Below are 22815 nucleotides of genomic sequence, written 5' to 3' on the forward strand. Positions count from 1 at the left end.
AAACATAGCACAAGGAAAACATAATTTATTTGTGCTCAAGTACAACAAATCTTGAAAACACACATATGTCTATGCAGGTAAGTTTGGGTGCTGGAGATGTCAGAGAGGAGTGTCAGTATTAAACATCTGGTGCTTGTTAGTACTTTGATCAGCACCTGTGAGTTTGGCCAGAAAAGCAACAGAAGTTGAGAGACAAAATAAAGGTCAGCTGCTTTGGAATATGTATTCTACTTGGGCAGGTTGGAAGCTGGCTTTCAACTCAGCAGCTTTCTTGAAAGGTTTTGTGGCAGCTCATCACTTGGGCAGAATGTGAAGAATAGAAGATAAAGCAGGATTTTTGGCCACAGGGATCGTCAAATAATGGAGTATATCTGAGATTTATCAGATTTATCCAAGCCCTGAATCCTCTTTACTTTTGCTAAAACCCTTTCAAAAGGTGACAGTATTCATGAACATTAAAAATGAAAGCAGGCAAAGTACAGAAGTTGTGATTTCTTATTAGAGGAGAAGTAGAACAAAAAACATTCAGAACACTACAGTGGAAGACATGTCATGATTAATAAGGAGTCAGGCTTCAGTCATGGGGAGAGCTGGCATCCAGCCCAGTTTAATTTTAATTTAAATGTTAGATTCTTTTTTTTTTTTTTTCTTTTTAAATCTGATCCTGGATTTTGTTCTGTCATCTCGTATTCTTTTACAGTCAGTAGCCCTATGTGTATGCATAGTTATTATATTTAGACATATTTTGCAAGTCACCTTCACAACAACTTCTTTCCTTTTCCTGGAAAAACTGGTTGGTTATGTAGAGACTGAATTTGCAAGTCTAATCTTTGGAGTTTATTAACCCTTATTAGACTGGTTGCTCAATAGTTAGGTAAGTTCTCAGGCTTATTTGCAATTTAATTTCCTTTTATTTTGAAGTCCATGTTTCTGTCTAGATTTTATGATTTAAATTCCTTCACATATGAAAAAGACCTGCATATTCAGCATTCTGGAAGACGAGGAGTAGTTCTGTTGGAAAGAGCAAGAATTAACTGTCAGTGCTTTTTCCACTCAGGAATCCACAGGCATGAAAAGAGAAACAGGTTTTATACCTGCATCTGCATTCCTTGGGCTCACAGTAAAGCTAGAGCAGAAAGGGCAGACTAAGATGCAGCTCTGAACCTGAACTGGAAACACTCTGAGTATTTGCTTGTGGTATTTCCAGACCTGCCAAAGACCTAGAAAGCCCAGCCACTGAAACACACACAGCTGCATACTGAGGCAGATTTTGGTGCACTGGGAGATGAGTTGCTGAAACAAACATGGCTGTGTTTTTTTCCATCACGCTGCGTTTCAGTTTACTGGGGCACTCAGCCACACACTTCATCTGTGCAAAGGTACAAAGGTCAACGTGTGTCTTTGGAGGATGGCTGAAACTATAGGATCTACTATTGAACTTTGTCTTGGATAAGGCCCTCCAATGTTTAAATCAAATCAGTCTCTGGCTGTAGGTATTACAGGATCCGTTCTTGAACTTTATCTTAGATAGGGCTCTCTAATAATTAATAAATCTGTGGTTAGACATATTAGAGAATGGTTTAAGCTTATTAACAGTGTGGAAAACAACCTGCTATGGAGCACAGAGTCAACCTTTTCAGTCATGTATGCTGTCAGGTGACTCACTGTTTCCAGCTCTGCCATGATGGTCGTCAAGGTGCACTCCACAAGCTAAGGTTTCAGATAAACCCATCTGAGTTCCCTTTGAGAAGAAACTTATCTGCATCACTGTCATCAGCAAGTGCCTGAACAGTCTTTTTTGTGTTCCCATGTAAACATCAGCTCTGGGCAAACCCACAGCCATAAAATACTGCACTGCAGGCTTTCAGAGGGAACAGTGGCCTTATTTCCAGACTGTACAGATTGCCCACAGACAGTGTGGCCCAAAGACTTGCAGCAAACAGGTTCCAGCACTAAAGGAACTGCCACTGTTGCACCAAGGTAAGCGCATCCTCACTGCTGGGCTTAGTTTGGCCAACAGGCACCTCTGACCCCAGTTATCACATCACAGACATATTCTGAGGTGGTGGCAGATTTGTGAGGTAGGGGGGACCCATCATAAAAAGAAATCTGGAATGATTTTGAAAAGCAGGATTTTCAGTAGTCACAGGATTTGTACTGGTTTGGCCAGCAGAAATGCCTGCGTTAGATTAGTACTGCTGGATGGAAAACCCTCATAGCTTTGGCATGCACGCAGATCCACTTGTCACATGCCAACAGAACAATAAAATAACTTGTAAAGCTCAAGGGAAAAGCAGCCTTGAGTTATCTGGATGCAAAAGACAGAATTCAGCACCCGCAGCAATGCACAAAATCAGTTCCTGTTATCAGCTTGGCCTGGAGCCACTAGCAGAGACAAGCTGCTCTTTCTGTGTGTCATTTCAGTTGAAGCTTTTTGGATTTTGGAGTACAGTGCTGGGATTATTGGCACACCGGGGTTGGGAAGCAGGGATCCCTTCTCAAAATTTCCTGTAGCCTTTGCAATAAAACTAATCCCTGCATATCCTTCAACTCCCCTTCTTGCAGCACTGCCTGGTGGGGCACACAGGATAGGATCTCCTCTTTTCTGCCATCTTACGTCGTAACAAGCATTGTCCTAACACCACTTCCCAGGTGCTGGCTTCCCTCATTCCCAGGTTGCCCCCCCCCCCCCCAGTTTTTTTTTCCAATTAACCAGTGATCAATTCTACTTCTGCAAACCACTGTCTGCATTCTGCTCACAGCTACTGATAAGAATGCAGATTTAATTGCTTGCCCTCTGGTGCTGGGTGGAATCTCCAAGCTCTTCATACCCACAATGAAGATTTTCATCAGGCAGAAATATACTGGCCATTTAGGGAAGTGATGAATGATGAATGACTCAAACTAGGCTTCGGATTGTGATTCCCTCCTAAATTGAGGGAGATAAGCCAAAGAGAGCTCTCCTCCTGAGGCACAGCTTTTCATCATATCACAAAAGCAAGCAGCTAAAAAGACTTCAGCTACAGAGCACTGTGCTTTGACAACAGGTTATACAGCCTGTCCTTTTGTGTGAGACTGACTATCAGATGGGATCTGGGATGAAAACAAGTTCTTGAATAAGTTATTCTTAGTGTTCCACAGCTGTTAGAAACCCAATTCTCTGTAGGTAGTTCTTTTTATTCCCCTCCAGGGTGTCTGTCTATCACCCCCAGATTAACGTTACCTTGAAGTTCCAGATATTCTGAATGCAAAAACACAGCCCCCACTGGGGCTCAGTATTTAGTGGCAGAGGTAGTATTTATTTTTCTTTTGAGCATCCCTCCTCAAGGACACTAAAGAGTTTGTAAAACATTACTGAGCAAAAACAAAACATTACCAACAACAAAACTGCCAAAAAGGAAAACAAAGCAGCATTCAAATATTGGAAAACATGAGAGCTAAAGTGCTTGAGATAATTTCTTAACAATGCACGTTCTAAGTCAATCATTCCCATATAAAATCCAATGCTATTTTTCAATAGCATCTGCCTGCCTGCATAAGCTTCACCACTAATCTATGGCAGGATAAAACTACAAAGCCAGAGCCATTATGCAGAAGGGCTAGGAGCAACAGCTTTCTTTCTTTCACTCTTACTCAAAGTTAATAAATAGTATTCAAAGAAATACATTTTCAACTTCAGGCAGAGGAAGTTTGACTTCAAGGAAAGTGACTGTATGGGTTTCCCATGCAATGAAGTCAGCAGCATTGCCTGAAGCTGAACAAAGCTTCAGTGGGATTTATAAAGTGCTGTCTTTTAGTATTTTATGCCTGTCTTTAGTAGTGTTTTTCAAACCAGCACCAGGGTTGTGAGATATAAAAAAATACTGAAATAACAGACTAAATTTTAGAGGATGCTGGAGCCAGACAGACATTGTGTAGTGCACATGGAAATATAAGAAAACAAAACCAAACCAAGCCACCTCACCCTAACCCAATTAGGGTAAAACTCTTCATCCTTAAAAATAAAACCAAATACCCACCAAGCACCACAAGCAAATCTAAATGCAACACCTGCCTCCTGGTCCCCTGGCTTATTCCAGAAAGGATGGTTACTACATGAAACAAGTCCAGCAGCTGTGGTTGTGAACCTGAGCCTGCAGGCACTCAGTGCAAAACTCTCCTGGCATTCAGCCCCACGAGAGTGATCCAGTTTTCACTAAAGCCAAAGGGAGATCCCTACAGACTTCAGACTGGCTCCACAGATCGACAGCAGGAGCAGGACCTTCTCCAGTTGCTGCTTTTCTATCTGGCTACAAGAGCCACCCCCTGAATTCCTGGAGGGGAATTTCCCCTCCGTGCATGCATTTTACATCCATTACAGTTAATATCAGTTACACATGCATATCAATGGAAGAAAAGTCCCAGTTGTGGGGAATTACTGGTAGTAAGAAAAGAAACTCGGTAGAAATGCTGGGAATTGCTAAAGACCCAACTCCCAAATCTGTTTCCCTGTTTAACCAGCAGGCATCTGCCCACTGGGCAGTAATGCAGGAAGCTCTATAGTGTGTGGTTGTGTGTGTGCAAAGGTGCGCGGCGCACGCAGGATGAGCAGACGGGCACGTTGTGCGGCGCGCCGCCCGTCGGGAAGCCACCTCCTGCGCTGCGTCCCAGCATGCGTCTCCAGCCCCAGCCCTCGCTGCTCTCACTTAGGAGTTGTGTTGTTGCAGTCGTCCTGTGCTGCAGCTGGGAGGGAATGGTCTATCCTGAACTCTCCCTCCAGCCCACCGGGCGCCTTCGCTGAATCCCCCCGGGCTGTGGGTTGGCGGCTGTCTGCGCTACCCGCCTCGAGCCCCAGGATCTGTCTCTGCACCAGCTTGGAATAAAGACCTCCTTCTTCCATGAGCTCCTTGTGTGAGCCCTGCTGCACCACGCGGCCCTTGTCCAGCACAATGATGTTGTGTGCCTTCTCGACAGTGCTCAGCCTGTGTGCTATGACAAGCACTGTGTGGTTCTGCAAGTCACCGTAAATCGCCTGCTGAATCTGTTGAGGGAAGAAAAGATGTTAGTGCATGAGCATCGCTGGCACTGTGTTGGGAGGAGAGGAGAGCAGCTTGGTGGCTCTGAGTTAAGAAATCTCTGGACAGGAGGTTTGTTCTCCTCTGGTTATGCTGGGGACACAAAGCAGGGCCCTCTGTAACCTTATGGCCATCCGTCTCACTGTGCAGCCCCAAATTCTCTCAGTGCAGCCAGCCTTCAGATGGGGAATGCACACCTCCACTGCTGGTAACAGAGTAGTAAAGTGACAGGCCTAATCTTGTATGTTGAGCTCTTGTTAGAGCTGGGGTGCAACTCTGGAGGCCATGTAGCGCTAGCCCTGCTGAAGAGCCTCACCGCATCCTGCAAGCCCACAAACTGCTCTGAGATCACACTTGTGCAGCATTCATCCTCTAGCACTGGGAGGCCTGTCCTCATGCCAGCACTTTGAACCAGCTTTTCATTATGCCAATGAACTAGCCAGACCAAAGGAGACTACTGGTAGAACTGTTTGGTCATCACATCCCAGCCAGATAAACCATGGTTCAGCATGGCTTGTTTGGTGCTTTAGTTCAGATTTTAGCTCGGGTACTCCTCCCTACTGCAATTTTGTCTATGGGCTAGAAATTGAAGCTGTAACCTTTCCTCCAACCCCAGACTGCTTCTTCAGCCCAGACATGCAAGTCACCCAAGTCCCCCACTCACCGCATGTTCACTCTCTGCATCCAGTGCACTTGTGGCTTCATCCAGGATTAGGATGGGAGGAGTTCGGATCAAGGCCCTGGCAATAGCCACTCTCTGCTTCTGGCCACCTGATAGCTGAGCTCCTTTTTCACCTGCCTCTGTTGGATCAAGAGAGAGAAGGAGCAGTCAAGATAAAAATCAACAATTGCCATTAAGTTCAGCACCCAGCCAACAACACCAGGACAGTATAATGCTCTGAAGCAAAGATGAGGCAAATGCTATTCTGTTTATTCACTTAACAAAGCAGTTTATATGTAGAAAACACCTTCAAGGCCGCAGTCCTTCCCTCCAGCAGAAAGTTCTCCACTGTTGTCCCAGTGTGCGAGGGACTGAAGAACACGGAAGGACCCACAGCAAGAAGTCACTAACACTGAGAGATCATCCAAGCCCCGACTTCTCTCTTGTGTTGACCCTTGTGGCTGTATCGCTGTAAGATGGGCTCTGGAGGCAGCACAGCTGAAGCAACAGTGAGGAGAAGCCCCTACCTTCTCATGGCTCCCTCAGAACAGAATGCTTTTGGTGCAAACAGAGGGCTGTTGGTACCTGTATGGTAGCCATCCTGCAGCTCCGTGATGAAGGCGTGTGCGTTAGCTTTCTGGGCAGCCTGAACAACCGACTCAAAGGAGGCTGAAGCTAAGCCATAAGAAATATTATCAGCAATAGAGCGAGCAAACAGCACTGGCTCTTGACTGACCAGGGAGATCTGCAGAAAGGAAGGGAAGAGCAGCGGGTTGAGAGCAGAAGACAGAATGGCCAAACAGAGTCTCAGATTATCAGCATTTGTTCCCACTAGGTAAGGACCAAGGCACAGAAATGCCTCACTGAGGGCTTCCAGCAACACTGCTAGGTGCCCAGTGGCAGTCCCAGTCCACTTTATGTTGTCTGCTGGAAGCTGCTGTGCAGAAAAGGAAATGTGTGATATGTTTGTATGTTGGCACTTGGGATGAGCTCCCAACTCCAGGTCCCTGTTGTGGTTTTGCTCCAGACCCAGAACTCCCAGAACTCCTTGCACTTCTCAGTATGGAAAACCAGTTGCAGGGAAAATGCAGGCTGGAGGGAGCTTTGCCCAGTCTTGCCAATTCTCTGCTTGAGGCAAATTAGGAAGCTAAGAGCTGTTGCAATTCCTTAATTGCTTAGCAACAGCCTCCCTGTTCTACTGTACAGACATTGCTGCTCACTCTTGAATTCAGCCTGCTTTGTTAAACAGTCTATATTGAAATAAATTGAACCCTCCAAATTATTGCTTAGAACTGGACGCGGAGAGAACCAGTAGGATACGGTCATATTTTAATTGACTTCTCCCCATGCTCCTAGCACGACACCAGGCTTGCTAAGCTGAAAGACTTGCTTGTCTTTTAATTTTCACTCAGCACTGGCAGAGAATGTCAATTAGTCACACTGACTCTGGCTTTCCAGCCTGCTTCTGATCAATTGTTTTCAGGTTTTCCTGCTGTTCCTGAGGCCATTCACTCTGGGGGCAAACAAAGTGGGCAGTTACTTGGAGGGAAGATGGAGGCTGATCTGTGCTGACACACAGACAGAGCTAGAGGCCTGGATAAAGCACTCCTCTGCTGCTTCCAGAATTCCAAGTAGTGTAACTCCTCACAATCTGAGAGTGATTTTAAGATAGAATTTTATAGATTTTATAGATAGATTTTAAGGTAGAATATTCTGCGGGAATGCAAAACACTTTTTCCAAAACCAACTGAGACTATCAATAAACAACCAAAACTGTACTCCTTTTGGGTTGGCCAAAAAAGTACAAAACAAAACACATTTCTTGTTCTGTTTTCAGCAGACTTCCCCCTTCTCCTAAAACCAATCATCATCTTCTTCCTTTCTGCTCCCACCCCAAATTATCTGAATTTGTTTCCCAGACCACCTCCAGCTTTCTGGGCACTTCAGAGGTTTCCAGATCAAACCCATAGCCATATACAACGCTGCCATCATCCCCTCTGACCACAGCAAGCGATAGCTAGAATACACTTATCAGTCGCTCGTACCACTGAGTGCAGGTACTTGTGATCGTACATGTTAATGGGACGCCCATCCAGCAGCACCTGCCCATCTTGCAGAGGGTAGAAGTTCTCCAGGATGTTGACGCAGGAGCTCTTCCCACTCCCTGAGGGGCCCACCAGTGCTGTCACTTTGCCAGGGTGCAGGGTGAAGGACACGTTCTGCAACATGGATGGGAGAATGTGCTCAGGTGCTGGCCTTCATCAGGGTCCTGGAGCAGTGGCTTGAGCACTGCACAGGAGAGGTGACCAAAAGATGGCTATGGAGATCCCCCCCAACCAACCATTCTGGTGTGCTGCTTTGGCCATCTCACCTCCAAAAGACTTAACTGTTTTCTTCTCTCAGTTCCCTCTGAGGAAGCATAAAGCCTCCACATTTTGCTATGAATTTTCCTGCTTGTGCAGCAGGACCTCCAAAAAGCTGCAAAGCAACCAACCTCTTTGCTTGCTCACCCTGCCCCATGACCTCAGCCTCTCTCACGTGGAAGCAGCCTGAGACAGCTTGGCACAAAGCCCTGCACCATGCTGACGTGTTTAATGTCTGAGCTGGGAACAAGGGTTTTATTAATAAATCTAATTCTTTGTAAGGAAAGCCAGCCCTAAACACCTGCTGTTCACTATAATCTGCTTGCCAGCATGCTGCTGAGGCTGCCTTTATGCATCTCAAAAAGGGCAAACGACCTTCCCCACAGGTTGAGGATTGGTTATGGTCATTATGGAGAAACATCACAAGTTGCCTCGTGGTAAGGAATGCTCTGCAGCAGTGGGGCTCACCTGGAGGACCTGCGTTGCGGAACGAGTGCGGTAAGAGAATGTCACATTTCTGAACTCCACCTTTCCATCCACATGGTCTGGGGCCAGTGACCCATCGTTGACCATTGTTGGCTTGCGGTCAATGAACTCAAACACCTTCTCAGCAGCACCCACCCCCTGCATCAGGCCGCTGTAGACAGAGCCCACAGACTGGAAGGGAAGAGGCAATGGTTAGACCCTCTCATTATGGAAATAGCAATTGGAACCACTTATAAGGAGAACAGTTGAAGCACTCTCTGATGTTAACTATGGTCATGAGGCAGAAAAAGAGAACTTTTGCCCCTGCCCAAGGTAGAGGAAACATCATCTAAAGGGGTTTTTGCATGGCTAGACACGGGAATACAAGAAGTAAATAGATGGATTGGGAAGAGGTGTGTCAAGAGATACATAACCCAAACTTCTACTGTAATCTTTTCCCATGTCTCTTTGCTCAAGACCAGCAGCTCCCCAATCCAAAGGCTGAATGCATCTGCATACAACAATGCGCTGCACCAGCCCCAGAGCAGCTGGTTTGTCCCCTAGCACACACGTTACATACGCAAAGCAGCCTCAGGCTGGACCTTTCTAGACCACCATTAGGCAGCTGGTATGGCTGTTCCCCATAGGAATATGGTCCCAGTAGATCTACTGTACTTCCTCCCACTAGAACTGCTGTACACTGACACTAGCTTTGCTGGAATAGCCTCCATCTTGCTGGCTAATTTCAATGTTAAACTCAGAACTGATGAACAGCCTGTACTGTAAGTGCCTCAAACGCACCAAAACTATAGCCTGGAAACACCACCAAAGCCTGTAGCTATCAGCACAGATGGTGAGAGCTGGGTGAGCTGCCTCCAGCTCTGCTGTGCTGCTGCACGAAGGATGAAGCAGCACTGAAACCAGGCGTGGCTGTGAGGAAATCTGGACTTGCTAATTTCTGCTTCAGTTGGCCAGGCTTACGCCTTTGCAATGGGAAAGCAGCCCTGAGTGGGCTCCCATCCCACCCACAATCCTAAGTTGCTAATGCGCTGCCAATGCAGCAGCTTGCAGCCTATTCCAGGGAGAGTTAAAAAACGTAATATAATTAAGCTCTTAATGAATTCTGAAATTGAACAGGCAGCCACACAATCTCTGCATCCTTCACACCAGAAAACATGCTTGGAAGGCAGCCAGGACTCTCCCCTTCAGCAGGGGTAGCCCAACCCTTTTAGTACTGATTGTCTTATCTGTGACGAGGTGCTTCAGATGCTTTCAAGTGTCAAGGTGTTAGCAGTGGTTGTATTCATGGGGTCACAGTAGAAATGGAGCAGGAAGCAGAGGGGAGAATCAGACTGCAGACGGGCAAAGCCACAACAGGTGGTAGGGAAGGCAACACTGGCTCCAGTCCTGTGACTGCAGGGGTTGAGATCATCTCGAAGTCAAACACTGTGATACGGGGTTGCCTGGAATGATCAAACAAACTCACCTCCATGCAGTCTCCTAAGACAAATTCATAAATGATAAAGGATATCAGGTTTCCACTCGTCATTTGCCCAGAGATCACAAGGTGCCCTCCATAGTACAGGATGCTGACCTGGACCACCAGGAGGGTGAGCTGAAAGCAAGCAAACAGCCCAAAATCAGCAAGGACAGACAACACTCGAGTGCAATTGTAGTTACTCACACAGGAGACTGCAATTCAGCAGCTGGTGAGCCCCAAACCCAGCATTCCTGTCAGCACATGGCTTGGGTATGAGAAGGGAAAAACAACTTGGTTAGCTGGGCTGACTGAAGGAATTCAACAAAATACAAGTCTGGAGTGGCAGCAGTGAAGGAAGACAGATTTATCTGAAATAACAGAGCATCTCATGGACATCTCTTGGACTAGCATAACCCACACTCAAATTATCCAACACATACAGTCACCTCACCGCTAAAATAACCTCTGCGTTATATGACACATTTTAATTTAGAGCACAGAGCCAGGCCAAAAGCTAATGCACAAGTCCTCCTTGTGTATACAAGTCTCTGAAGGATAACCTCAACTCTTGCTTGAAATTAGTGTATGGGGGCACCACCTACTCAGCAAAGATATCAGACCAGCCCTGATGTGATCCTGATGTTTCACCCTCTGCAGTGCCCAGCGCTCCATGCGACACTTGGCATACAGGCTGCCTGTAACAAGGTGACATGAGTGCCCGGAGTTTGCTGGGATCACAGTCAGTGGGAAGGGCTGTTGGCTATGAGCTGACACAGACAGAAAACAGGGGAAAAAGTTCCTCTTCTTTCTCTCTGCCAAGATCTGACCTTAAGATCCTGTTTTCTCTGAGAGAGACTCCACCAGGGCTGTGCTATATCTGTCAGCTTCTTTTTACACAAGCCCCACAGGAGCAGTTTTGCCTTTTCTGACTCAGTGGGATCCATTCTGTCCCAGTTCCCACTGCTGGCTTCACCTGGATGCTCAGGAACAATGCTAACAATGCTCTGAACTTGCTGTCAGCACATAAGCCTCCTGCAGCTGTATGAAGGCATAACCCACACAACTCTCAACAGCAGCTATTTGGATCCCTAAACGCACAGGGTGAAGGCCCCATGTGAGGGTTTTGCACAGCCTTAGTTAGCAGCAGATACAAGAGGAGCCCCAAACCATCTGTTCTCAGCAAAGAAAAAAATATTTTGCAAAAAAAAACCTAAATCAAACAACAAACCTGCAGCCTCCCTTCACCACCGCCCACATGTAGAAAATCTCTGCTTCTGAGCAGAATCTCAACCAACACTGTGGCTGTTTTCCCAGCCGGAACCGCCGGAGATGAGCTGGCAAAGGCATGCATTGCAGCAGCCTGAAAACATGAGGTTTTCCACGACCTTGAACAGTTATCAATTCCATTCTTATTTACAAGAGAAAACAAACTGTTCAGCACCACGATGTGATGCTCCCCTAAAGGAGGATGGAATATATTTTTGACAGAGGGCAGCAGACATCAAGGCTGGGCTCATCCCACAAAGCTCCCTGAGCCCAGCACACACAACTCTCCGTGCACATTTTGACACCTGAAGCCATGTCCCCTGCCAGTCCCTGGTGCAGGCCACCTACCCCGCTGGACCACACATAGTAGGTGTACGCCAGGGCCTCCCGCTTGTTGAGTCTGTACACTTGCTGCAGCTTCTGCCAGTACACATTTGCCTCTGCCTCCTCATTGGCAAAGCTGCGGACAGTCTTCATGGCAGAGATGGTCTCCTCGGCAGTGTTGTTGGCCTTGGCCAGGGCGTTCTGCACATCCTTGGAGAGCTTCTGCGGGAAGCAGAAACAAAGGGTGCTCAACACACGCCCAAGCTGCCCATGGCAGCTCTCCCACAGGCTCTGGAGAGAGCACAGTGACTTTTCCAAGTCCATGGGCACCAAGGTTGAGTGATGGGATACAGCCCTGACCTTGGGACAGTGGAAAGCAGGGCTGTGCTAATGACAGCATTAACAACCAGCATAGAGAGCATGTGGTGTGGAACTTGCACAGTCCACAGGACACAGCATTAGCCACAAGGGACTGCCCTTGGCATAGGAAGGAAGCACTGGGCTGGGTTTAACCCCAATTTGATTTACTCCAAAGGGAGAGGAGAGGACAGATGGCATGGGAACAAGCAGGCACAGATTGGACAGTGCACAGCCAAGCTACCTCCTATGTCAGACCTGAGACACTTCAGCTTCCAAGTGTGAAGCTGACAGCCAAGTTTGTGCCACCTGCCCACATAGTTATAATGCTGCCCTCGTGCCCGTACTGCAGGCAGCAAAGCACTTGAGTATCAACCCAACAAGCTCCAAAACCACCTGTAACTCCCACAGTGGGGACAGGCCAGCACTGTGGCACAGTTATGGCAGTTGCTCCTGCCTACCTTGTAGTACTTCCCGTAGATGTCAGACACCAGCATGATGATGGGGAAGCCCATGAAGGTGACAAGCGAGAGCTTCCATGAGAGGCTGAACATGAAGAAGATCACCCCTGTGGCCTTCACCATGTTGCGCAGGAAGATGTTGATGTTCTGGGAGACCAGGTCACTCACGATGGTTGTGTCCGACGTCAGGCGGGAGATGACATCCCCTAAAAGAATGAAGGGTTGGGGAAGGGGAGAGCAGGGACACGTCACTGTGGCAGGTCGTCACCTGTCCGTGTTCCGCGTCCCATCCCGCAGACTGTATAGCAGTCTCCTGGCAGATGGAGCTCCTCATCCAACCTAGCCCCTTGACGGGGTCTGCAGGGCAGCATGGAAGAGGATGGCTGCTGTTGGGGATGTGAAGCAAAGCAGAGGAGCTCAAATTGCTGCATGCGCAAAAGACATGAAACCCATCTGAAAGCAGGAGCTACATCCTTGGGTCGCTCAGGTTGGCTGCAGGATAGCACAGGGCACTGGCTCTGCACTGTACCTAGAGGGCATCCCACGTGGGTGCACCAGTGGGTGTTTGCTGAGCTGAACACAGCTTCCAGTTCATTTTTAATTGAAGCCAGGAGCCCTCCACCAGCCTTCTGCTGGCAACTCTCCCTGCTGTCCTCAGAGGACCAGGAGCATGCCTAGCACAGCTCACCCTACAGAGTGCCAGGCAGCTTCAGAGAGGGCAGAGGAGGTTTAGCCGTGTCTGCAGCCTGGAGAAGACCCAAGTGATCTGGAGGATGTGAGTGCAGCCACTAAGGGCAAAGCTCCTTCAGTGGAGTCAAATGCCACCTTGAATTTCTAAGTAGTTGGCCTGTGTTCCAGTGCAGCCAGGGCTGAAGTCCCATGCTATTGCATAACTATTAGTTGAGGGTTACCCATATCCCACTTACAATAACATATCCAGTGTCCTTAGCTAACCGGGCAACAGGCAGCAACTGCTAAATATGGCAACAGCCTCAAAACTAAAAATATTGCCAAGAAGAAATTAAGTATGGGAAAAGTTGCAGCTGACTGGGACCACACCAGAATGACAGATGGGGACAGGACTAGATGGCAAGGAGGAAAAGCCACAAGCATGCACAGCGAGGTTTACATGTCTGAGGTTTCCAGTGCCTGGAGCAGAGATGGAGGGCAGCTGATCAGTGGGAACTGAAGGGAGGTACAGGAAGAAAAATGGAAGTATTTTGGGGATGAGATGACTGGAGTTAAAAATGCCAGCCCTGGAGCTGCTGGATATCAGGCTGTTTGGAGGCAATGTGGCATTCCCAAGGTGCTGGGCAATCCTGACCCCTGTGGCAAGAAAGCACCCAAAGGGAAGAGGTTTCTGTTGCTGTATCTAAACATGAGCATTTAGACACAACCTCTAAAAGAACCCGAAGAGAGGGTAAACTAAGGGGGAAAAATACCACGTGCTGGAATAGAGTAAACCCAGGGGAAAGAGGAACCCACCTGTGCGATTCTCATCAAAGAAACTCATCTCTTGAGACACCAGCGACCTGAAGAGGCAGTTGCGAAGGCGGATGTTCAGTCTCGCAAATATGAGCGTAAAAACGCCGCCCCGGACACCTGCGGCAAATGAGCTAATTGCAGATAAGAAACGTTATAGACCGGTGGACACGAAACCCACTCCTCAGCAACACAAACACACCAGCGCCCGTATCGAGGGCTTGGGCAATGCTGTGTTGGTATCGCTTTCCACCCTGGGTAGTAATGATTAAATCAGCCCATGCCCCCCCGGGTGCTAACAACATAGGGACAGTGGCCCTAATCACAGTAATGACAAGCTTCAGGCAGGGACAGTGATCACCAGGGAGCCCATCCCCTGTGCCTGCTCCCCCAGCACTGGCAGAAGGACATGGAAGATCTCATGACCGCCACCACTGTAAGAGCACAGAGCAGTCATATATCCTTGCTGGGCTCCGACCCCTGCGATTACCTTCCTATGGCGAGCAGCGACATGACCAGCACCGCCGTGGAGAAGCGGTCCATGCTCTTCTGCACCACAATGCCGTCAATGGCCAACCCTGTGTAGTAGGGCAGGAAGGTCTCTCCTGATGCAGAAGCACAGGACAAAGAGTTACAGACACACCAGTTGGGTCCAGGATCCAACCACGGGTTCATATTCCCAACTGTGAAAGCCCGCAGTCAACCTCCATCCCAACCACAGAGTTATTTACCCATCACACAAGATGTACCAGAAAGGCATGAACCTTAGCAACTAATGGAAAAGTTTAATTTCCCGTGGCATTTTATCCTCCACTGCATTTTTTTTGCCCCATTTAATTTTTCCCTCATTTTTCCAAGGAGCAACATGGCTCCTCCCCTCCCAGTGAACAGCAGAGCATCTCACGGCCCCCTCCAGCTCCTTCACTTACCCAGCGCGGCCACGAGGAGGAAGAAGGAAGCAATACCCAGGAAGACGGCATCTGGCTTGGTGTAGGACAGCAGCTTATGGATGGTGGGTCCCGCTGCCTCCTCTCGCTTGTCCCGTGGGGCGTCGCAACTCTCCTCCGCCTCGGTGCGGGACTCAGAGCCATGACCCAGCGCCTCACGGGAAGATGTGACACAGGCCAGCAGCTGCCACAGCCCAAAGGTGGCCACTAACGCCACATAGGTCCAAGCAAAGAGCCCCCAGAACCAGGGGTCCCTGATGGTCCTCCGCACCTCAGAGTAGAGCAGCAGCTTCACCATCATGTAGATGCCCATGAGGAGGCAGACGACAGCAATGAAGGTCCGCGAAGCCCTGAGGCGCCGGGGGCCATAGGCCGTGTTGGTGGCCACCCCGATGGCGGCCCCCAGCAGCACACAGCTACGGTAGAGACAGCCCCCCCAGATGTCCAGCAGCGAGTTGAAGATGTTGAAGTGCCGCAGGTCCTGAAGGATGTCTCGACCACGCCGGCCGTGGGCATAGAGCAGCGTGGTGACCACCACATCGGCCCCGCTCAGCACCAGCGTGCTGGCCACCGCCTTCCAGGCATGCATCCTCGAGGTGGGGGGGGACAGGCCTAGCGCAGTGAGGACATGGCCACAGCCTGTGCACAGGGCGAGAGGAAGGGGCGGAGTTGTTATTAGCCATGAGGAGTTAATGGGGTTGCAAGTGCCATTGGGAAGGCCACAACAGCCACCCACTGTCCTGATCTCAAACACCGCTGTCTGTTCCTTCATCCTCTGCTCTTTCTCTCTATATACGCCCACTTTGACTTTTACAAAGTCACAAGCACAAATGAGGACAAACTCCACCCCTTCCAAGACGACTCCAGCTATCACAAATCTAAAACCTGCTTGTGCAGGCAGCTTGGGCTGGATGATCTCCAGAGGTCCAACATCAAGCATTCTGGGATTCTTGCATCTCATTGTGAAACCTCATTCTGGCTAGGTGACACTGAGACATGGGCACAGGACATCCATGCAGCCCTCATGCCCTGCGCTATGGGGCTGCAGAGTTTCTGGGCTCAGATGTTTGTGGTCTGAGGGTCCCTCCCTGATTTCCTGGGATGAAGCCGAAATCAAACATGCAATAAAAACCAGTGTCAAGGTGTAGCAAACATACGGGAGAGCAGTTCTGCTTTGTAACAGATTATCCTCTTTGAAAAACAATGCAGAATATCTAAATACAATCCAGTGAATAAAAGAATGATGGCCACAGCGGCCGTATCAGCCTTCAGAATATTTATTAACTTGGAGCAAGCCACGAACGGGCAGCACTGTCAGCACGCAATAGGGTGGCACCCAATAAATATCCCAAGAGATTACAAAGCAGCTCCGAGCGGGGACTCCGCCCTTACCATCACGCGGGGGCAGCTCTTCCCCACGCAGTGCCTCCCCCCCTCCCGCCCCCCCAGCACTCACCCCTTTTCTCCCTTCTATGCACAGAGGATTACGCAGCAAATCCTAAAGTCAGAAGGTAAAACCCACCCGGAACATGCCCGCCTCCACTCACGCATCCAGACGCGACCCTGCTCCTACCTGCGGCGGCTCCGGCCCGGTGCGACCGATGCGGGCGAAGGTCGGTGGGGGGCGGAGCTTCCGCTGTGACCACGCCCCTCCACGCTGACCACGCCCCCACGCTGCGGAGCGGTCCCGGCAGCGCCTCCGTGCGCTGGGAACGGGGACGAGCGAAGGGGTGGATGGGGAACCGGATCCCGCTCCACCCGAACCCTCAGGCTCCCTTCCCGTCGCAAAATGCTGCAGAAGGTCCAAGGATGGGAGTTTATTTTATTTCTACAGCACTGGAGCGAGTCGGAAAAATCTAAAGGTGCTCTAATGCAGCTTGATGGGGTTTTAAATTAACCCCTAAAGCAAGGAGTGCAGTGAAGGACTTCCTTTCAAGAAATCCAGCTTATAAATACTTTTGTCTTCAAGTGTGGACAAGCGCATGCCAACTCCAGAGAGATGGCAGCACTCAACCTCCTGCCCATTCAGCATGTGCACCCAGGTGGGCAGCATGTGTGACACCAGACCTGTGCTCTCAGGTGGGTGACGTGTGACACCACGCTCATCTGGGTCACCACTGCAACATTCAGGGTTCCTCAGTGCTGTACTTCAGCCTCAACAACCCCTCCAGCACAGATCTACATTTCACCTCATTTCTGTAGTGTACAGAACAGCAATGTTACTAAGGAAGAGGTCATTTTTCTCTGCCTGGATAAACAGAAAATAAAAATCTCGTGTTCTATTGTTGATTTTATTTTTGCTAATGAGTGGTTGAAACCAAAAAGCTCACATTGAGCCATCCCCGCGTCCCCGGGATGCTGCCAGACCTAGCATGGCCCTTCCCATGTCACACTGAAGAGTGGGAAGGGTTGTTTTAAACCACAGGAAATGGACTGCAACTTGGCTGAGTCATGTTCCTGGTGCTTTCCTCACCTGCACCCATAGCCCTTCCAAGGCCTTGCTGCAATTACCCCCAGTGGGGCAGTTTCCAAGCTGTGTTTGAGGTGGAGCTCTTGCCAAGACAGAGTCCCTTGCTGCCCAAGCATAAATGAAGATGGTGCCACTTCACTGTGTTGCAGGGATGGTCCCAGCCTGGACTGGGATGAGATGGAACAGACCCTATTGTCTGAACCTTCCCCTTCCTTGCCCTCCCAGACTGAGCAGGTGTCTGTGCCTGGACCCTCAAACAGCTGGGACAAGAACCTTGGGAACAGTTCACACTACTGTCCCCAGCCCCATGGGACACCCAGCAAAGCCCCAGAAGCTAGCTGGTTTTCTTCACTTCAGCCATACTCTGCTCATTTGGCAGGACTGTTTCAATTTGGAAGGACACAAACTGGCCCTTCTTCAGCTTCTTCAGGGAAGAGGCACCGTTGCTCCCAAACACATTTTCTTCCATTTTGAATGTAAGAGAGGGCAGGACCCGACTTTTCCTTTTCATGGTCTTCCGCTCCCGCTTGTAGGCTGTGGTCATATTGGCGATCACCTGCAAAGCGGATAGCTTTGGTTGGGCTTAAAGGAGAGGTAGCTTAAAAATCAGCTCAACCATGCTGCAACTTTGATGGCAAAAGCTGTGCACACGTCAGCACCACCGGCTGCACCTCAGGGCAAGGGAGGGACCAAACAGGGACCTTCCAGCCTCATTTCAACAACCCCACACTTCCAGGAGACCTTGTGTTAAGAAAGCATTATTTAATGGCTGTGCTCAGAGTTCTCCATCAGTAGAGGGCAGAATGGGATCTAGGCTGAAGCTATTGGAAGCTCACAACACCTCCTGTTAAACCACAGCTCTCGCCCTGCTTCTCCTGCAAGCAGAACCAGTGACCCAGCCAGGGCAGAACACCTGGGCGTTGCCTAAGCAGGGCTCTGCTGCCACTGCCACAACACACCACCTGCTGTGCCTGGCAATGGGAGAAAGCCTGCAGGCAAGAGATTCCTGTGGGATGGCATCTGTCGACAGATGGGGGCTTAGCTGCAAAACCCCTTCAAGGCACTGCAAGACTTACAATTTCCTTCACCGCATTCTGCTGCTCTTGAACTGCAGCGGTGAATGGTGGGAGGCCATCTGCCTTAGCAGAGCTAACGCTCTGCTCTTTTGAGTCCTTGACAAAATCCACCTGCAAGGCATAGACACGTGGTTACTACTCCATAGCAGTGTCAGTGGCAAACCTCACACACAACTGTGCTCTCTTGCAGAGTTACCTCAGATGACAGGCACACGTATCTGTTGAACATGAGGAAGAAAGGGGTGTACTTCGTGGCAGAGTTCACCGACGTGCGGAAGTCGAAGAGCACAGGGTCGAGGTGGGCATCCCATTCACTGGGCTTCTCATTCACCACGTTGCAGATGGAGGATTTGAGCACCTCAGCACTGCGGTGATCCAGGCCCACACAGTCCACAGGGTTTGCAGGGGTGAGAATCTGGGAGATGTTCCAGCGCTCACAGAGAAGCCGGCTGACCTGCAAAGGCAGGGGGTCAAGCCCACAGGAGGACAAGGCAGGTCTGCACCGCAGCATTATGAGACAGTATGAGACAGCACTGCCTCACTGGGATGTAGCTACAGAGTGCAGGAAACAAAATACTGCTTATAATGAAAAAGACTGAAGTAGAAATCCCCCTGGCAGCATGAGGATACTACAGACGAGGGAGAAAAGTATTACTGGGCATGAAAAACTCACTAGATAAGTCAGAGCTGGAGAAAACATGTTGCAACAAATATTACAGTGCTGTGGTTTTCCACAGCACTGGCAAGCTGGGTTAATCCCAGGGTAGGGCAGAGAGTGCACAGCCATCATCTCACAGGATTTTTTCCTTCTGGGCAAAGAAGCTGCAGTGTGGCTCAAGGCTTTATACCACATAACCACAGCTTCAAATCCCAACAGCATGAAAGCAGTGGCAAAGCACCTATTGCTGGCAACAGGGCTGGGACAGGGAGATGGCAGCTTCAGCTCTTCATACCCTGTACATGGCATGTTGTAGCTCTGATCAAAAGCAAGCACTCAAGATCATGTTGTTTCTCCCTGAAACAGCCAGCACCTGACCTACCTCCTCACAGAAGTCCCAGCTCTCACCAGCATAAATGTTCTTGGATGCTCCAAACCTGAATAAGAAGAGGACACACAACTTGCTTTACTCTGCTCACCACAGGGCAGAAGCAGAGGCATTCAATCCGCACAGGAAACAGGATACAAAAGGGAGAAAGGTCCTCCAATGGAGCAGGTGCTGAAGAAGCATCTTCCGAAGCACCTCCCAAGAGCAGAGAGATCTGTTGGCTGTATCTGTTCCAAAATAGCCAACCCTGTTTGCTTTTGAATGATAAGGCACCAGAAGAAACAAGCAAAGTTTCCTGTGCAAGTATCTGCTGGCCACATGCATTTCCCACAGGGTACAGTGGCAGCAGGTACCACATGAGTGTAAAACAAACACTCTCTACAAAGGATCAGAGTACATTTTATAACTCTGTAGAGAACTGGGGCACCAGCTCTCTTGACCTTGGAGCCAAAAAGTGAACCACTTATGTTTCCTTCTCCTTTCCACTGCTAATAAGAGAATAACATGCTGTTCTCAAGGACTCTGTAGATAGCAAGAGAGGGGCACTGCACAGCCTGTCCTGCAGAAGAGTTCCTGCTCTTCTGGAGAACCATCTTGTGGACACATATTTCAACACAGTTTCTAGAGCATCCCTTATCTCACTGCAGAGCTGCAATTTAATCAAGAAGAGAAGAGCCCACCTGTAAAAAATGGTAGCTAGTGCTTTAGCCACTGACAAGGCATCTTTCTTCTGCAGAGGAACAGCCTCAATCCATTTAGTGAAGTAGTCAGTCACAATGAGGACATGTGTATTGCTCTGGCTCGTCTCAGGAAAAGGTCCTGCATAAACAAGCATTTAAAAATAAATACATAAATAAATAAATGTGATGCTGTAATATCACCCAAACAGGGAAGGTAAAAAACCAAGCCCAGAAAACAACTGCTGCCAAAAGGCAAAATACTTTTAACTCTTTTCTGCTGTCATCTAGACAGTACAGTTCTGTGACCTTCGTTAGTAACAGCACACCCATCACAGCCTCAATTCCGAGTGGTAACTCACACCCACACAACTCCCATTGTGTATGCAGTGGGAACTGTGCCAGGCATTCGGATCAGGTTGCACCCTGGTAAGCTGCTACGGCTTCCTTGGCAGTTCTTCACCACAGAGGTAGGCGGCTGTCACTCACGTGTGACCGTAAATCTGCCACACTTCCCGACAGCGGGTGCAGAAACCTCGAAGAGCTTGTGAGACAGCCACAAACACTCACCATGAACAGCTAATCCCAGCACTTCCCAGGGGGACTCCACTTTAACAGGTCTGGTTTTCCGTGATATGTTCTTGTTGTGCTCTGCGTTCTGGCATGTTTCGCACATTTTGATCTGGAAAGGGAAAAACTGTATCAAAGGATTTTAAAATACGCTGCCAAGTTATGTCAGATTCTGAACAAGTTATAAGTGGGTAAGAAGGACAGTACCTCTGTGCAGCTTCCTTCTACCCAATAAAAACAGAAGGACACAAGAAAAAGAGAACAGAAGACAACAGGCTGACACAACTCATCTCTGACAAAACTCACCAGACAGCCTTCTCTGACACAATAACTGACTTTCTCAATGCGGCCTATAGCAAAGACATTTCTTACCCTGGTTTGGGGTAAATATTTATTGCATTTTTTCTAATGGCTAGAGAAATTATCATCCCTAGGATACCAGAGGGGTACTGTCTGGACCAGGTAATGTAGCCACACTTCTCCAAAGCAGGCTTTTGCTGCAGAGCCCTGCTTGCAGGGGAATTACAATAGGTGAGGCCAAGCAGCCCAGGAGAGCTGGTGGAAACCCTGTGCTCCTCTCTTTACAGCAGTTCAGGGAGCTGAGGAGCTCTGGCAGGAATGCAGCCTGCTCAAAGCTAAACTCAGCAACGCTTTGTCTGAACCAATCTGATATTCCCACACTGGCCAAAACTGTCCTGCATGAGGATGCCTACCTGTGCAGGTTTACTGATGCTCAAGGGAAAAGACATCCAATCTATCCAGCTGCCTCAAGACGCTCCAGCAGTTTCACCTGCAGCGTGGCCCAGTGCACGGCTTCAAAGCAACAGCACCAGGAGCAACACCATCCCTGCACCAGGGCTCTGGCAGCTGCTCACTCCTGCCTGAACCTCCTGGGAAAGTCAAAGACGTTGCTCCAGACTTACCCAGTCCACCACATCCTTCACAATCCCCAGCCAGTAGTACCGGCTCTGAATGCGGTGCACTGTTTTCTTCTGGCCCAGGTGGTTCCCGATCTCGGTGAAGTGGCTCTCCAGGAAGACCTGCCGCCTGCGCTCGGGGTCCACGATCACCTCGCGCTTCTCCTCCTTCTTGGGCCCCACGTAGTACAGGCAGCCACCTGCGGGCGGGACGGCTTTGTTTCCCGTGATGATCCCACAGCCGTTCCCGTGAGGGTGACAAGGATATCTCCCAAAAGCAGCACAGCTTCGCGCTGAGCCCACACGCAGACCCAGGGACCTCACCTACGCAGACGGCCCTCCTCCAACAGAGGGTCCCAGCACCCACACAGCGCCCCAAATCCCCACGTTTCGCCCCCAAAGCGACGCCGGGATAACGGCGCGGCACCGCCGGGTTCCCTCAGCGGATCCCCCCCGCAATCCCCCGAGGGTCCCCCGGTTCCCACCATCAACGATGAATTTCTGGGCGTAGCGCTTGAGGTTCTTCCTCTTGATGGAGCAGAAGCTGGGCGGAAAGCAGCCTTCGGCCAGCAGGCGGTAAATGTCCTCGAATTTGCTGCTGGGGACGCACGGCTCGGCCGCCACCACCACCTCCTCCTCGGCCACTTGCAGCGAGGACTCCATGGCCGCCGCGGGGGCCCGGGCCGGGCGCGTGCCCGACGAGCGCCACGCGCGTGCCCGAGCGCGTGCCCGGCCTTGAGGGACGGCGGGAGGAGGGCGGGGACGCTGCCGTGCAGCGCAGGGATCGTCTGCAAAGAGCCGCCGGTCCGTGCGCGCCCCGAGGCGCGGCCAACGCCTCGCTACGGGCTGGAGATACGGGGATCGGCGGCGACGGCGTCGAGGTTGCAAAAACCGGCACGGAGAGGGAGCAGAAGAGGCGTTACGGCCGCCTCCTTTTCCCCGTTTTTCTTTCGGCCCGGAATTTTCCGACGCTCCCCCGCACCCTCCGGAAGCGCTGTGGCGGCGGACCCGGGCGCGCGCTGCGCTCCGGCGGGAAACATGGCGGCGGATCGGGCGTTCCGAGCCTGCGCCTGCTTCTTCTCCGCCAACATCTTCGTCGGGCGCTGCGGGATGCACGTCTGCTACCGCGACGAGCGGCAGTTCCGGCGGGACTACGGGCGGGTAGCGGCGGGGCGGGGCGGCGGGGTCGGCGTCGGGCT

At 50.1% G+C, this 22815-nt stretch overlaps 1 protein-coding gene across 3 annotated transcripts; it reads right to left on the reverse strand.

Moving 5' to 3' along the window:
- Nucleotides 1-3278: 3278 nt before the first annotated feature.
- On the reverse strand, nt 3279-16482 carry ABCB9 (ATP binding cassette subfamily B member 9). 3 transcript variants are annotated; one of them, XM_042865807.1, is made up of 12 exons: nt 16434-16482; nt 14843-15499; nt 14404-14518; nt 13917-14047; nt 12432-12637; nt 11638-11835; nt 10030-10158; nt 8547-8735; nt 7761-7934; nt 6301-6460; nt 5719-5855; nt 3279-5020 (listed from the first exon to the last, which is right to left on the reverse strand). In XM_042865807.1, exons 2-12 carry the CDS (start codon nt 15447-15449, stop codon nt 4682-4684), a joined length of 2385 nt encoding a protein of 794 aa, XP_042721741.1. In that variant the 5' UTR covers nt 15450-15499; nt 16434-16482; the 3' UTR covers nt 3279-4681. The 3 variants fall into 3 exon arrangements, with proteins under 3 accessions (XP_042721741.1, XP_042721743.1, XP_042721742.1); XM_042865809.1 differs by having other exon boundaries at nt 16383-16436; XM_042865808.1 differs by lacking the exon at nt 16434-16482 and adding an exon at nt 16317-16395.
- Nucleotides 16483-22815: the final 6333 nt, after the last annotated feature.

This window comes from Lagopus leucura, unplaced genomic scaffold (genome assembly GCF_019238085.1).
Source record: "Lagopus leucura isolate 7727_CA_CO unplaced genomic scaffold, USGS_WTPT01 Super-Scaffold_806, whole genome shotgun sequence".
NCBI classification, from domain to species: Eukaryota; Metazoa; Chordata; class Aves; order Galliformes; family Phasianidae; genus Lagopus; species Lagopus leucura.